The 16,016-nt window shown below is 43.5% G+C and overlaps 1 protein-coding gene across 4 annotated transcripts in view; it reads right to left on the bottom strand.

Annotated features, from left to right (window-relative positions):
• Window positions 1–2,882: 2,882 nt before the first annotated feature.
• Window positions 2,883–16,016, bottom strand: part of TRMT10A (tRNA methyltransferase 10A) — a 24,008-nt gene continuing 10,874 nt past the window's right edge. For all 4 annotated transcript variants that reach the window (XM_006023679.3, XM_006023678.3, XM_006023680.3 and 1 more), the window contains exons 7-8: window positions 15,178–15,283; window positions 2,883–4,950 (exon numbers count right to left, since the gene is read on the bottom strand). In XM_006023679.3, the coding sequence (XP_006023741.1) occupies window positions 4,781–4,950; window positions 15,178–15,283 (276 nt within the window). In that variant the 3' untranslated portion in view covers window positions 2,883–4,780. The remainder of the gene's footprint in view (window positions 4,951–15,177; window positions 15,284–16,016) is intronic.

Genomic DNA, 16,016 nt, shown 5'->3' with positions numbered 1-16,016 from the left:
AAAGAGCCAAGTTACTCTAATGCAATTCATTTACGGACGTTTTCTTCCAGCAACTACAAACTGGACTGGAAGGCACTTGAATTCATAAGTGGAAGATCCATACCCTGTCTTCAAACAAAAAATCTTGCCTGCAACAAAAATGCTTCATTGCTTCATTCTGCATTACTACAGGAAGAATCAAACAGTAAGAATTGGCAATGACAGCTGCATTAGAACCACTGTCCCATCTCCACATTTATATCAGAAATAGGGATTGTCTACTTGGGTGCAGGGTTATTTTACACTGACCTGGAGCAGGTTAATTGGTACACCTAAGACAGTCTGCAGTAGCTATATCCACCTGGCTAGCTGCCTCCCTCAAGTTGGAATTATTCTCACGCTGCAAGGACTTTCTCTGGACTAAGTGCTCAGCATTTTAGGTAGGTATCCCAGCACCCTTTGTCCCTCTGCCGGGCCCTATGTACAAAGTGAAATTCTCCCCACAGGACATCATGGAATACTTAGAGCAGGGGCGAGCAATTATTTTGGGCGGAGGGCTGCTTACTGAGTTTTGGCAAGCATCAAGGGCTGCATGAGAGGCAGTCAGGGGCAGATAAATATTGATTTTCTAAATTTTTTAGGGACCCCACAGGCCAGATATAATGGCCTGGTGGGCCACATTTTGTCTGTCCCTGACCTACAGCAAGGCTGTTTCACTTCTGGTCAATAATGGGCTGCACCCACCCCAACCTTGTTGGGCACATAGCCAAGTTCCCCCCTCCCCCCCGCATGCACAGCCCACTCCCCCCACCCAGGATTACATGCAATGCACAGGAAGCCCACCCTGCCACAAGGGTAACCCAGCTTCCCTCATCTTCCTGGCTATGCCTACACTACAAGCAGCATACCTGCAGCACAGTTCTCTCTTGGCACAGCCTGGCATCCACCCCTGCTGCACACAGCACTGGCAGCCAGATTCCCTCCTACTGCACTGCCTCACCCTCCAGGAGCCAAGACAGGAACCAAAGGCCAGACGAGGAAAAAGGAGTCTGGAACCCCGAGTCATTGCTGCCCAAGAGCAATGGATGGAGTGGCATCCAGATAGGAGCCCGCAGGCTGTATGTTAACCCCTCGCAAGCCACTGGCTGCCAGTTGGACAGCCCTGACCTATAGGAAGCCATCTAAAAGCAACAGGGACCTGAAGGTAGAAGAGAGGGTCAAGCCCAGTTTCCTTGATCTCGCTCATACTACCCCATTGTTCACATCTGGACTAGCCTGGCACCATTCTCAAATTGTCTGGCAGCACAAACAAACAAAACCAGTGCTCTGCTGAGGAGGGGAGATGAACTCAAAAAGGCAAGTGGCTTGTCTAAGTTGCTTGCAAGAGGTTAACATATGGCCTGCGGGCTCCTATCTGGATACCACTCCACCCATTGCTCTTGGGCAGCAATGACTGGGGGCTCCAGACTCCTTTTTCCTCCTCTGGCTTTTGGTTCCTTTCTTGGTAGCATCCAGCAGCCATGTGTGGGGTAGACACCAAAAAATAAAAACCACACCACCAGGCATCAAGTACTTAACTCTTATAAAAAAATATTGTGTGTGTTGGGTGAAAGATATTTAATGGCTGACTTCCTTTCCTCAGGGCTGTCAGACAGGATGTCCACACTGGTGTCTTCATATGCTCTTGTAGTACAAAGAGCTCATTGGCAAGGTCTCTCCTTTGTCACAGTCACTCAGTCTGTTTCTCCCTACGAGGTCTGCAGTAAAACCTAGTTTTAATCCTGGGTTTTCAAACAATCCAGTTTAAGCTCCTTACTGTTGATCTGACATTATTGGGTGTCCTGGGTGTGTTCCCTACTTACTCAGCCATGCTCCTATTGGACTCATTGAACCATCATATTTTCTTGAAGTCCTGCATGAGACATGGTGCAGTGCTGTTGTGCAATAATGCTAGCCTCAGTACAACTAACTCCAGGGTTCCTGAGAGACAGTCAATAAAAGGCATGATGGGATCCCAGCAGTGATTCCAACAATCACACCTACTGCTATGCCACAAGTACATGGCAAAAGGCATGATTGTGGGATCAAAGCATGATTGTGGGTTCCTCCTGCACTGCCATCATGCCTTATTGGCAGTGCAGGAGGAACTCAGGGTAATAATCCAGGGCTCTGCCTGTGACCAGCAAGTAGCAAGCCAGGTGCCCAATGGCTTGGAACACCAGTCAGCTGATCAAAGGGCTCCACAGCTGGAAGCATTGATCAGTTGCTTGGTGCTGGCCATCCATTCGATTTAACGCACAATGGGAACCAGCCACAAAGTTATTACACAAGATGTGCGTAATAAATAAAAGAATAAACCACAACATTTTCGTGCATGAATGTGTGGCCAGGTTACTACTAAAGGTGAGATTAACTGGTTAATCAAGTTGTAAGTGTAATATCTACCAAAGCCCCAAGAATATGGAGTCACAGACAGCCCAATTCTGGCTGTGCAGCAGCATTTAAAAAGACAGATGGCATCTGGTCAACATGACTGCAGATGATAGAGGCCATCCAGATGCCCAGAGTGGTTGCTCCTGGTAGGGTGAAAAGAGTGAGAGATGGCAGCTGAGAGGACTGCCAAACTAGTGAGAATCAGAGATGTCCATACAAACATTAGTTTGCACTAACATTGTGTAGTCTCAAAAGAAGAAAAGAACAGAACATGCCAGGTAATGAATTCCAAGAACTAGGTTACACAGAGGCAGGTCATTTCACAACAGTTAAATTTATTGTGAACTAAGCCACCCTGGTAAGGCAAGCCCCAAGATCCATTGATGTGTTAGTGCAGTCAAAACCCAAATGGGGTGATGGATAAAAACACTAGAGAGAAAACTTGAAAAAAGAATTTTGTTATAAGTGATGGGGGCGCGGGGGGAGGAGTGCATGCATGTGTAATAATACAGAAGTCTAAATTACTTGTTTGGGGGGGGGGGGGGCAGGGAAGTCAGCAGATTTTAAAAAATCATTTCAGTACTCAGAATTTAAAAATCTGCATCCCTGTCTAACATGTACTGTTCATCAGTGAAGTTATAGGAGGTGGATTTTTTCTGTTCAAAAAAAGTATCTTTTACCTGCCACATAACAAAAATGCTTGATCAATAAAACCATGTAATAAGGCTACCTTTAAGAGTGCTGGAATTAATTCTACATGTATATATTATAGATATAATTTTTAACATTTGGAAATAGTTATAAGATGCTCAACACAGAAAAGAAAAGAGTACACGTGAGAAATACTTAGCAAACATCAGAGAAGCTAGAAAATTCTTAGGGTCAGGTTTAATAGATGCTATATGCAGTGACACAGTACGGCAGCATTGAAGCCTGTAATACTTCGTAGCTTTGCCATTTTACACATTTGTTAAGAGAGGAACTCAGTATTTAAATGCAAAATTACTTTGTTTATGCTACATATTTCTTTGGTTCCTTAAAACAAGCAAGACAGCTTTTGTCTAGTCTTATCCAGCTTCTGAGATCTCTAGACCATTCCAGACTTCACAGTATTTTAGCTGGGCAGTAAACTGCAGACAGTGCCTTATGGCTCATGAAACTTCATCACAGTTAACTGGCAAATGACTGCCCTCCCATTTATTTTTAATAAGTCACACAACCATTTCAAGTCAGTTTGTTGGCGATCTGTACAACTGCAAGTTACCTGTACATGTAAACATATTCTAGTTCAACTCCCAATTACACAGTGGAAACAGAGAAGGGAGGGCTGGAATCTGATGCAAAGCTGGTCATATTTATGTTGCCTGTTCAAATCCAGGTCACAACTGACCAAAATTTACAGCCATCCACATTGCGTTTGGAAAGTTACTGATTATAATCTAGCTCTCAGAGGATACATGGCAAGATCCCAAAACTCATAAAAGGTACAAGTGGCAGCCTTCTAAATCGTACAAGCAGAAGCGTCAGGGAAAACAGCCTTGCAGGTCTGAAAATGGTTTTCCATCTCCAGGGCTGTCTTTGCATCTCTTTTAAAGAGCAGGGAAGCCACTGCCAAAAAAGCATGAGCAGAGATGCAAGTTCAAAAGGCAAGAGAAGTTTGACATTTTGACACCAAAACACCTAGCAGACAATGCGATTAATAAAGCCCCACTGCCAGAAAACAGGATCCTCGTTTTGTAGACAAGTATGCCAAGAGAGTAGTGGAGTGACTTGCTAAAGACAGCATTCTGGCTCCCAATGCTCTTCCCAAAGACTATGGAAACATGACTCTGCTTAGGGAAAAAAAGAAACCACAAAATAAACCAAAACTTCATTGCTATCTTTCCAATTATTCATACTTTGCAACAGGCACTATTGGTATTGGGTTTGAGATTCCCTAAACCATTAACATTTGCTACTTCTACAGAGCATGGATGGGTAAAAAAAAGAGGGGTGATTCATACACAATTATTACATAAAAGTTCATCATTATCTTCTGTCAGAAGCTTAAGGAGAAGACAATACAACCATTCTGTACATATCAAATAACATTTTTAAAAGGAAAAAATAAATATTAGCTTCCTTAGGAAACAAAATTAAGTTCTGCTTTTGCTGTTAATTTAGTTTATAAAAAGCTACTAAAAACAAAAAATTCCAAAAGGTAAAAATAACATTCAGTCTTCTACACCCATTGTCCAAAAATGGCACTATGCATAGCCACTTTAACAGTTACATAGCATTAATATGATAGATTGTTCAGATAATTCAAGTCCTGTTTTCACTCCTTACGCTACAGGTCTATTTTGTTCCTGCCCACTTTTTCCAAGGCCTAGTCACTATCCAAGTCATCATCTTCAGCAGCTTCCTTCCCAAGCAGTAGGCATTTTGAGTCATCATTGGCTTCACCCAGTGGGACAGCTCCTTTCCGCTGTGGCAAGACACTGAAAAATGCTTCCTTCCAGTCTCTCTTCTCCAAGTACGCAAGGATGATCTCAAAAACTGCAAGAGACACCATAATCCATCCTATAATGATATAACTGAAATTCCTGACAGGGAAAGAAATTAATTCCTAAAGTATTAAAGTTCAGAAGTGTATATTGGCTGTTACAGGAACTCATAATGCAGTTCTGCTATTGCAGTAGGCTTAATTCTATTAAACGCCTCCCCTCTTCTCCCAAAAGTAGCGTGCACTGAAAGTGATTTAGATAAGCCGTACCAAGAATCACCGAGGCCCAAGATTCACGTGTGCTTTTTTCCTGCGCTAAAGAACAGTGATGAATAAATAGCTATCCAAAACAAAAACATTCAAGTCCTCTCTCCCCTCCCTAGAAAGGTCTTCATCATGCTAACACTGGAGAAGCAAGCATAACCGTTTTGTCATCATGATTTAGACACCCCACCCCGCCTCAGCTCCCCCAAAATCAAGCTAATCCATGCCCTAAATGCAACCTTCCCCGTAACACTTATTGCCCTGTGCAGAGAGCTGTAGTTAGCTATGTTAGTCTGAAGTCACACAGAAAGCAGAGCAGAGAAGCACCTTACACATTAAATGAATCAAAGATGTATAAACTTCTGGGAGCAAGAGCTAATTTCAGCAGATGCTTCCATATCTCCAATTCAGTTAAGACTGTAAGACGCATCTCTATCTTGCACAACTATTTTGGGCAACAATTGTAACAACATAACAATACACCTCCTGAATCAGAATCCAATTCAATCCCCTGCTATCACAGGCAAACACAAATCAGATAATTTTGATTGGGGGAGTCGGGTCAGAACTGTAGGGTCAGAGGGTTGCCAAAAGAGAAAATTTGAAGACACATGTATGGAAAAACCCTAGAATGTGAGCACAACAATATGATGTAGAAAAGTCTTGAAGAGACTCTTGAAAGAGGCAAATTTAACTTAGTAGTAAGAGGTGCAGGTTGGCTTAGAAAACATGGTAATGGAAGACCTATAAAAGACAAGAAGAACCATTAAGAATGGACATACGGAAAGAATCCAAATAATCAAGGTAGCTGTGGGCTAGAAATCTCATTTGGGAACCGGTAAGGGAAAAAAGACTCAAAATGCAAAGACAGTGGAAGTACCAAAGCAAAATGCAGGTCCAAACTGGAAGGGAAAGAAATGAACAGAAAGGAAGTGATGAAGACGTCCCTGTCTTAAGCCACTTCTTCAAGTTAGTAGATGCTAGTAGAGGAATTATGAACACAAAACATGTAGGAAAAAGGAACATCACGCAAGTATAGGTTTAGAAATTATGGAAACCCCATTACCACGGAAAATGATTAGTTTTTAAACCAGGAAGAGATGGAACAGGAAGAAGAGGAAAGCTGAAAACAATTTCTTATTGGGTACCAACTGCCCAATTCCAAATAGCCTGTCAAAATGCATTGTTGTACACCATGGCACCATTGGAGATGATTTAGTGTTCAAGTCTCCCAGGGACTGATGTTAATAACGTATTTCTTCAGAGTGGCTTTCCAGGTATCCTTAAATCTCTTCGCCTACTTCTAGAGTGGGGATCTCCGATGAGTTGCGAGTGTAGGACCTGTTTTGGGAGTTGGTTGCTGGCATCCTTATGACATGTCTTGTCCAGCAGAGCTGGTGTCATATAAACACGGCTTCAATGCTAGTGGTGTTTGCTTGAGCCAGAATGCTGGCATTCATTCTTCCATCCTGTCAACCAACATGCAGGATTTCCCTTAGACCTTGCCAAGAGTAACTGTCACAGATTCACCCTCAAACCAAAATGTCTTTGGTGGGGTGGGGGGGGGGGGTGTCACTATGTGGCATGCATGGATGTTCTTCCAAATCAGATTTACTCCTATGGTGTTTAGTCTCTCTTTGTAGTTAGCATGAAGATGGGTTTAGTTTAGTCATTTCCATATCTGTGTGTACTATAATATTTGACATAAATGTACTTCTGTAACTTCATGATGCCACTTGAAGATAATCAATGAGGCATTTATTTAAGACACTGTGTTTCTGTGAGCAGGGAAATCAGCTCCTCTATAGAAAAGGCATCTCACAGAGATGACCCCCCCCGGGGAGATCAGAACTTTATGGCGAATTGTGGCGACTCATGAGAATGCTGGTGGTGGGTGCTGGTTGGAAGTGATTTAGGAAGGTTGCTGTGGGCTATGTGGAGTCTTCTGGATTTCTCCCAAGCTGGGAGACCCTAGTTGCCAGGACTGGGGGGAAGGAATATCAGCAGGAAAGCTGATTCCTAAGAATGCCAGCAGGTCTTTCAGGAGGGCAAAGCTGTAGCCACATGAGAACGTAAGATAGAAAAGCAAAATGAGCAAAGTTATCTCCAAGCCTATACCCAGTTTTACTCGTGCAATTCTTTTATCCTATGCAATACATTATTTTGTTGTTCTGTCTCCTTACTGATTGACTCTGGAAAGAATAATTTCTGTCAGAACCCAGTGGGGTGGTCACCTGGGGCTGGCAGAGGCTCCCTCACTGCAGCTGCAGGGTCCAGTATAAGGACCATGGAGCTGAGGCTTGCTGAATTAAGGCATTATTCCAGGACAGCCTGTTCCTTAGGACAAATGGGCACAAAGGGGAAAAAAAAAAACCTCAGGGGTGTGGGGGTCCCCTGCTGATAGGTTTGCAACAGTAATGTTCCACAGTTTTTGGGTGCTTCTGGTATGTCATTCAAGTTTCACACCCATATAAACAGGGTAGGGATGAGAACAGCCTGCTAGACAAGAAATCTGGTTTGGGACCCTGTGGTTTCAGTGATGTCCAAAAACAGTAATGGCAGATTTTATCTGGTGTTGGATATTGTTGTCTATATTTACTTTTTTGAGAAAGGTGGCTACCTAGTACCTACTGCACCTCTGAGTGGTCTGAAACGACATTGGGACTCAGGTAGAATCTCCTCAAAGAAGAAAGTGTATTTACTGAGGAGAGTATGGGAGATGACCTTCCCACCTATGGACAGGACCGCAATACCACAATAATCACGGCAATCTGATTCATCTTCTTTCCTGAATATGGTAATGATTCTGGCATCTCTTCAGTCACTAGGAATCTGTTAATGTTCTCAAATTTTCGTAACAGCAATGTGTCATTATGAGAGAGAGCTTTTTTCCACCATGCTTATATATTTCAGCTAGTATTGCATTAGAAAACAACAAACCATGTGATCCTATCTATTTAATGGCTTCAAGGCCTTCTGACAAGTTGGACCTGAAAGGTAGACCTTAATGGGGTGTTGTAGAATGGCTTCAATGGTAGCATCTTTGACATTAGGATTTGTTTAGTATCTCTTAAAGGTGCTCCTTCCACCATAAGTTGATGCTGGAGCTGTCTTTAAAGAGTGCTGTTCCATCCTTGGACCTTGGAGGAATGACTCTGTGTGCCTGGCTCTCATATAATTTTAGTTGTGCTGAAAAAACTATGCAAGTCATGGCTGTTGGCAAACTTCTTAATCTCTTTTACAGAATAATAGAATAATATAGACAATTAGGGTTAGAAGGGACCTCAGAAGGTCATCTAGTGATAGCCCAACCCCCTGCTCAAAGCAGGACCATCCCCAACTAGGTCATTTCAGCCAGGGCTTTGTCGAGCAGGTCTTAACCTCCAAGGATGGAGATTCCACTACTTCTCTCAGTAACCCATTCCGATGCTTCACCACCATCCAAGTCAGAAAGTTTTTCCTAATATGCAACCTAAACTTTCCTGAATGCAATGTGAGACCATTGCTCCTTGTTCTGTCATCTGCCATCACTGAAAACAGCTTAACTCCATCCACTTGGGAACCACCCTTCAGGTAGTTCAAGGCTGCTATCAAATCCCCGCTCAGTCTTCTCTTCTGCAGACTAAATAAACCCAGCTCCCTCAGCCTCTCCTCAGAAGTTATGTGCCCCAGCCCCCGAACCATTTTTGTTGCCCTCCACTGGACCTTCTCTAACTTGTCCACATCCTTTCTGTAGTGGGTGCCCAAAATTGGACACAGTATTCCAGATGTGGCCTCACCAGTGCAGAATTGAGGGGAAGAATCACTTCCCTTGATCTGCTGGCAATGCTCCTATTAATGTAGCCCAGTATGCTGTTAGCCTTCCTGGCAACAAGGACACACTGTTGACTCATATCCAGCTTACTGTACACTGTAACCCTGTCTGCAGAGGTGCTGCTTAGCCAGTTTGTCCCAATCCTGTAGCAGTGCAGGGGATTCTTCTGTCCTCAGTGCAGGACTTGGCACTTGTCCTTGTTGAACCTCATGAGATTTCTTTTGGCCCAATCCTCCAATTTATCTGGGTCACACTGAATCTTAGCCCTACCCCCAGCTTGGTGTCATCCTCAAACTTGCTTAAAGTACAATCCACCTCATCTTCCAGATTGTAAATGAAGATACTGAACAAAACCGGCCCCAGGACCGACCCCGGAGGCACTCCACTTGATACTGCCTGCCAACTAGACCTCGAGCCATTGATCACTCACTACCTGTTGAGCCCAAGCCAGTCAGCTTTCTATCCACCTTACAATTGGTTCATCTAACCCATACTTCCTAAGTTTGCTTGCAAGCATGCTGTGGGAGACCATATCAAAAGCCCTGCTCAAGTCAAGGTATATCATGTCCACTGCTTTCCCTGCATCCACAGAGCCAGTCATCTTATCCTAGACGATCAGGTTAGTCCGGAATGACTTGCCCTTGAATCCATGCTGACTGTTTCTGATCAATTTCTCTTTCTCCAAGTGCTTAGAAATGGATTCCTTGAGGACCTGCTCTGTGATTTTTCCAGGGACTGAGGTGAGACTGACTGGTCTGTAGTTCCCTGGATCCTCCTTCTTTCCTTTCTTAGAAGTGGACACTATATTTGCCCTTCTCCAATCATCTGGGTCCTCCCCTGATTGCCAAGAGTTTGCAAGATAATGGTCAGCAGCTCTGAAATCATCAGCCAACTCCCTCAGCACCCTGAGATGCATCTGACTTTTGCTTTGTCCTCTCATCACTTGTTCTTTTGCTCTTAAATTTTCCTCTGGCTTTAATGTGGTGATAAATGTCTTGCTTCTTTTTGGAATTGACAGCATTCTGCCAAGCTTCAAAGGCACTCCTTTTTCTGTCTCTGAGAACCTGAATTTCCCTATCATTTTCACTGGACCAATTCTGATGTTTCTTGGTGGAGAAGCCTAGAGTTTCTTCAAATGCCTCGTGGATGCCTTTCTTGAGGATCTCCCAGTGATCAGTGGTGTCAAGATGATCAGGGAAGTTGTAGTTTTTCACTGAGGAGCTGCTGGAGACGATTACTTTTAGCAGGGTTTTCATATTCAACCTCTTCCTTGGTTGCTTCTTTGGGATACATCATTTTGGGGCAAAAAGAATGGACATTACTGAACTTATCAATAATCAATCCAGCAGTCAGGAGTCACATTATTCTTTCAAGAGTCCAGTCTTTCCTCACCTTGAACCTCTCCACAATCTTACTTCTGAGAGTTCTACCACCTCTACTCTATCATTTTCTATAGATTAGCCTTGCAAGTCATCAGTAGATATGCTCCTGAAGCAGGTGATGAAATAAAAGAGGAATTCTATTCTAAACTTGACCAAGTCCTAGCATCTGTCCCCAAAGAAGATAATGTAATTCTTCTTGGGGATTTCAGTGCTAGAGTGGGCAGGGACTCTGAGCACAATGGAAAGGAATACTTGGAATGGAAGCCTTGGGTTAAGTCAATTCAAATGGCATTTTTTTCCTGAGTAAGTGTTCAGAACATGATCTTATCATTACAAACTCCTTATTCTGCTGAAGCAACAAATAGAAGGTGTCATGGATGCATCCCCCTTCAAAAAACAAACAAACTAGTGCTTGTTTAGTGCTATTTGTCCCTCAGGAAATGCACACCCCTGCACATGTGCACTCATTAGGACACACCTCCGATGTCCAAGATACTAATCAGCATCTACTTCATTGACATACAGACTGTGCTTTTTGAAAACAGTGCAAAATTTACATCTTTAGGAGACTGTAATAATATGATGATAGTAACAAACACAATTACCACAGAAGGTAGAATAGGTTATCTTCATCTTTATCTAGTCCTTGACTATTCCAAATGAACAATACTGTTGATAAAAGCAGTACAGGAATGCAATGGTCAGGACAAAACAGTTCCATGACCCTGATTTTGCTGATGATATTTCACTGGTGACAAACAAGACAAATCTATAGAAAATGATAGGGTAGAGGTAGCAGAACTTCCAGAAGGAAGATTGTTGTGGAGAGGCTCAAGGTGAAGCAAGACTGGGATCCTGAAAGGATAATGTGAAGACTTCAACTTGCACTGGCTCCTTACTTGCAAAACTGTATTACATAGGAAGCTTCATTAGTAGTGACAGAGCATTTATGTCAGGCAATACCAGGGTTACTGAAAGGCAAATACGCATTAACAAGGCTTGGTAAAATCTGGAGATCCAGTATTAGCAATACAAGAACAAATATACTAAGGGTTTACAGGCCAAGCCCTATGAGGAGAGAATAAAGGACCTGGACCTCTTCAGCCTCCGCAAGAGAAGGCTGAGAGGTGATCTTGTGGCTGCCTACAAATTCATTAGCAGGGCGCAGCAAATGATCAGAGATGATCTGTTCACCAGGGCGCCTCTTGGGGTAACAAGGAACAATGGTCACAAACTGTCAGAGAGCAGATTTAGGCTAGACATTAGGAAGAACTTCTTCATTGTAAGGGTGACCAGAATCTGGAATGGGCTTCCAAGGGGGTGGTGCTCTCCCCTACTAAGGAGGTCTTTAAGAGAAGGCTGGATAGACATCTGGCTGGGGTCATCTGACCCCAGCACTCTTTTCTGCCCAGGCAGAGGGTCGGACTCAATGATCTATTGAGGTCCCTTCTGACCCTAGCATCTATGAATACTTTGGAACTAATTATACTTCAAATTTAATGATGCAATTGCTGATCATCTCTATCACTAGAGGGTGATATTTCCTTAAGATGCTCAGGACAACTATAATTCTGTTTAAAAGTTTATATTAGAGACTGTCCCACCTCTAGCACTTCAGAAATTGGGTCAGAAAGGATGAGCAGAACTGGTCACCTTACAAACTGGACCTCAATATTATGCCATGCCAATTTCAAGTTTGGTACATACTGTAGGGGCATAACTTCCAAAGCCAAAACCAAATAGGCATTTGATTTTTCTATTACAAGGTAATAGCAACAAAGGCAACATATGTATATTTAAAAAAATAAAAGAAAAAACCAGACAGTATAGTTTCATAGTTAGTAGGGTTGGAAGGGACCTGAGCAGATCAAGTCTGACCCCCTGCCATGGGCAGGAAAAAAATGCTGGGGTCAAACGACTCTGGGAAGGTGATTATCTAGCCTCCTTTTGAAGACCCCCAGGGTAGGAGCAAGCACCACTTCCCTTGGAAGTTGGTTCCAGATGCTAGCCACCCTGACTGTGAAGTAGTGCCTTCTAATGTCCAGTCTGAACCTACTTTCAGTCAACGTATGGCCATTATTCCTAGTTACTCCTGGTAGTGCTCAGGGGAACAGGGTCTCTCCCATTCCCCACTGGTCCCCCTTGGTAAGTTTATAGACGGCCACTAGATCCCCTCTCAGCCTTATCTTGCGAAGGCTGAACAGGTTCAGGTCCTGTAACCTCTCCTCGTAGGGTCTGCCCTGCTGCCCCCTGATCATGCAAGTGGCCCTCCTCTGGACCCTCTCAATGCTGTCCACATCCCTCCTGAAGTGCGGTGCCCAGAACTGGACACAGTACACCAACTGCGGCCTGACCAGTGTCGCACAGAGGGGGAGGATCACCTCCTTGGACCTGCTTGTGATGCATCTGTGAATGTATGACAAGGTGCGGTTGGCCTCACATTAGCGGCCCATGTTCACCTTGGAATCAATAATGACTCCAAGGTCCTTTTCTGCCTCTGTGCTGACAAGAAGGGAGTTCCCCAGCCTGTAGGTCTGCTTCTGGTTCTTCCTCCCTTGCATTTATCAGTATTGAAATCCATTCTATTCTCATCTGCCCACCCCTGTAACTTGTCCAAGTCTAGCTGTAGCCTGTCCCTCCCTTCTGACATGCCCACTTCTCCCCACATCTTAGTGTCATCTGCGAATTTGAACAAGGAGCTTTTCACCCACTTGTCTAAGTTGCTGATGAAGATGTTGAACAGCGCGGGCCCGAGGACCGAGCCCTGTGGAACCCCACTGCCCATGTCCCTCCAGGTCAAAAATGACCCATCCACCCGTATGTCAAAGATCAATGAAAAAGTCATTCACTACCTGCATGTGTGCACGTACACATGTGCACACACAAGAATTCTAGAGGGCGTTTTTCCTTATATCCAGTAATGACTTATTTGTAAGTAATCCTATTGAAAGCGGACCTTAAATCAAGGTTAGAATGTGTAAGAGACTAAAGTAAGTTTCTTGGCTTTTCTGCTTAAAATCCTGAACTAAGATTTTTTAACTTCAACTACTGTATGTGATTAGTTCATATCAACTTTTGCCCTGAAAATCTTTAAGAAAATGTCCATCAGAAATGTCATTGTACATGTAGCTACATCACAAGGACACTAACATTTCAACATAAGCTGGATACCCAAATACGTTAAAATGTGGCCCCAAGCATCTTGTACAAGATCACTTAGTGAATCAGTGGAAGAGTCAGATTATAACTCTGTTTACTAAGCCTAGTACTCAATCTAGTCAAAGACAGCTTCTAAAAACATTAACACTAGAGGTCAGCATGCAATTGCTACACAATGTCCTACCAAAATAGAAAAGGCTAGTATTCTATAGCTTTAAATGGATAATATGACAAGGCTGTCCAACTTCTAAGTGGCTGGGAGCTACATGCCACATGGGTTGCATTAGTGGGGGCCACACACCCCACAGACTATACCAGTATGGGTAATGTACCCCTGGGCTACACACCACATGGATGCCACCCCCCACCCCCACCCCACTGTGCACCTGTGTGAACAGCCTCCCCCTCAACTGCACTACATGCCTGCCTGGGTGCCTCCCTCCCATGCCCTCAACTCTGTACTGTGTGGACCTGGTCCCACCTGCACTGTGCCGTGCCATGCCATACTGCGCTGCCCTCTGGGGCAGGCATAGAACACAGAACCTAGAGGAGGGAGGAGAAGCCTGGACACTTGCAATAGCAGCTGGAGCAATAGGGAGTGGGGAGTAGCAGCCAAAGTTGTGGCCCCCAGGCTCCAGTCAACTCCTTTGTGGGCTGCACATGGCCTGCCAGTTGAACAGCCCTTATATATAAAACACTGTTCTCAACTTTGTAGTTGATATTTAAAGCTAAAAGACCACTGTGTGCACAATGTTTCAAGTACGTGGAGTTTAGTTAAGATTAGTGATGGGAGATTCATTGTTAAAGTCGGTTCTCCACTGCTTAAATATATAATGCTTCCATGCAATTGTGCCTATTAGCAACATTTTCTGACATTGGTGGGGGGAGCATTTTTACCACCAGGAAGAAGGTCAGATGATAAAACCAAGGTTGGGAAAGTTTAACTAAAACAGCACAAAATAGAAGAAATCCATGAGTGGGGTTAAGACTCATATGATAGCATTACTAGGCAAATCAAAGTAGGACTGAGAAACAACCATGCTGTGTAGGCTTATATTTAAACAAACCAAATTAAAAAGAGATGCCAGATGTCAAAACACAGAGAAACAGCATAATTAAGTTTACTACAGTTGTCAACTTCAGTGTACATGTAACTACAATGTACACAGAAACTATGTACATATTCTTGCAGCTCTTGCAAATGCCAGTTTAGGAGCAACCCAAATTCTGTAGCTCTCAAGTAACTAATGCACAATAAAAATTGTCAGACAGGGACAGAAATTGATCCTCTAATTTTTTCAAAGAAAACAGAAACCCATTGGACAAATCCCAATATTTTAATAATTAGTTAAATTTTCTAGAATGTCTGGAAAGCTGAACAATTACCCATTACAGGCCAAAATTTCAAAAGCTACATGCTTTCTACAGGAAACATTAAAGGAACTTGCACTCTCAAAGGACTTAGATACTTTTGAAGATTCCACCTTAAAACCTTACCATCCCAAAAACATGAGAAGATGATTGGGCCAACTATTGCCTCCTAGAGACAGCTGCTTGGTTTAAGAGATCCAAATAAGTGAAAATAAAGATTAGGTCTCTATGTTCTGGCTTGCTTTTGAAGAGTCATATTTTAATTTGCATTTTGCAACCTCATGACTTACCATGGTTAACTGCCAACACTTTCCGGGTGTTCATTTTCACAAAATTTCCAAGAGGGAGCTGTGCATGATTAATTCCCTCCTCTAGTGCTTTTCTGTAAGTGATCCCCTACAGTGAAGACATCAAAATTAATAATTAACAGAGATTAACTTATTTTCTTCTGGTCACTAGGAAGGAAACAGAAAACATTACCAACACTTTAATTAGCACAGCTGTTGCAAGCATTGCCATATTGTTATACTTGGGTATAGACATCTGGACAAAGCTATGCATTCTTCAAAGATGTTCTTTGAAACTACATTAAGTACTTGTACATCACATGCTCACACTCAGAGCTGTAACAAGCAGGGTTTGCATCCTGGGCAAATTCGTGGGTTCTGAGACGACGACGAGGGGAGCACACGGTTGTGAGAGCAGTGGTGGGGCGGGTGCAGGAGTCCAAAAGTCTCTAGAGGCTCTGCTGCTGCAGCCATGTGCTCTACCTGCCTTAGCTCTTGCTCGTACACCAACTGTCACTCCTGCAAGAACTGTACTGTGGGGCTGCTGGTGCATGGACTCCATCAGGGTGGAGGATGATTCTGGCACCCAAGTTGGTGCCTACCACTAGTGCCCCTCTTACCCATTCCTAATTATTACAGGTATACCAATACATCAGTCCAATAACAGATCGGTACCGATACAAAGAAAATTAGCTGTACTGGAAAATTGGCCTGAAGTGGCCAATAAATATCTGTCTGTACGTGCAGCTGCAGTGCAGAACTCAGGCAGCAAGAAGCAGAGCTACATGCAGCTGGTAAAATTGTTGTGATAGAAGGGGTGGGGTGGGGTGGGGTGGGGCGGG

This window comes from Alligator sinensis, unplaced genomic scaffold (assembly GCF_000455745.1).
Source record: "Alligator sinensis unplaced genomic scaffold, ASM45574v1 scaffold353_1, whole genome shotgun sequence".
Taxonomy (NCBI): Eukaryota; Metazoa; Chordata; order Crocodylia; family Alligatoridae; genus Alligator; species Alligator sinensis.
Note: the sequence above shows the minus strand (reverse complement) of the source record. Positions and strands in the feature narration are given on the sequence as shown.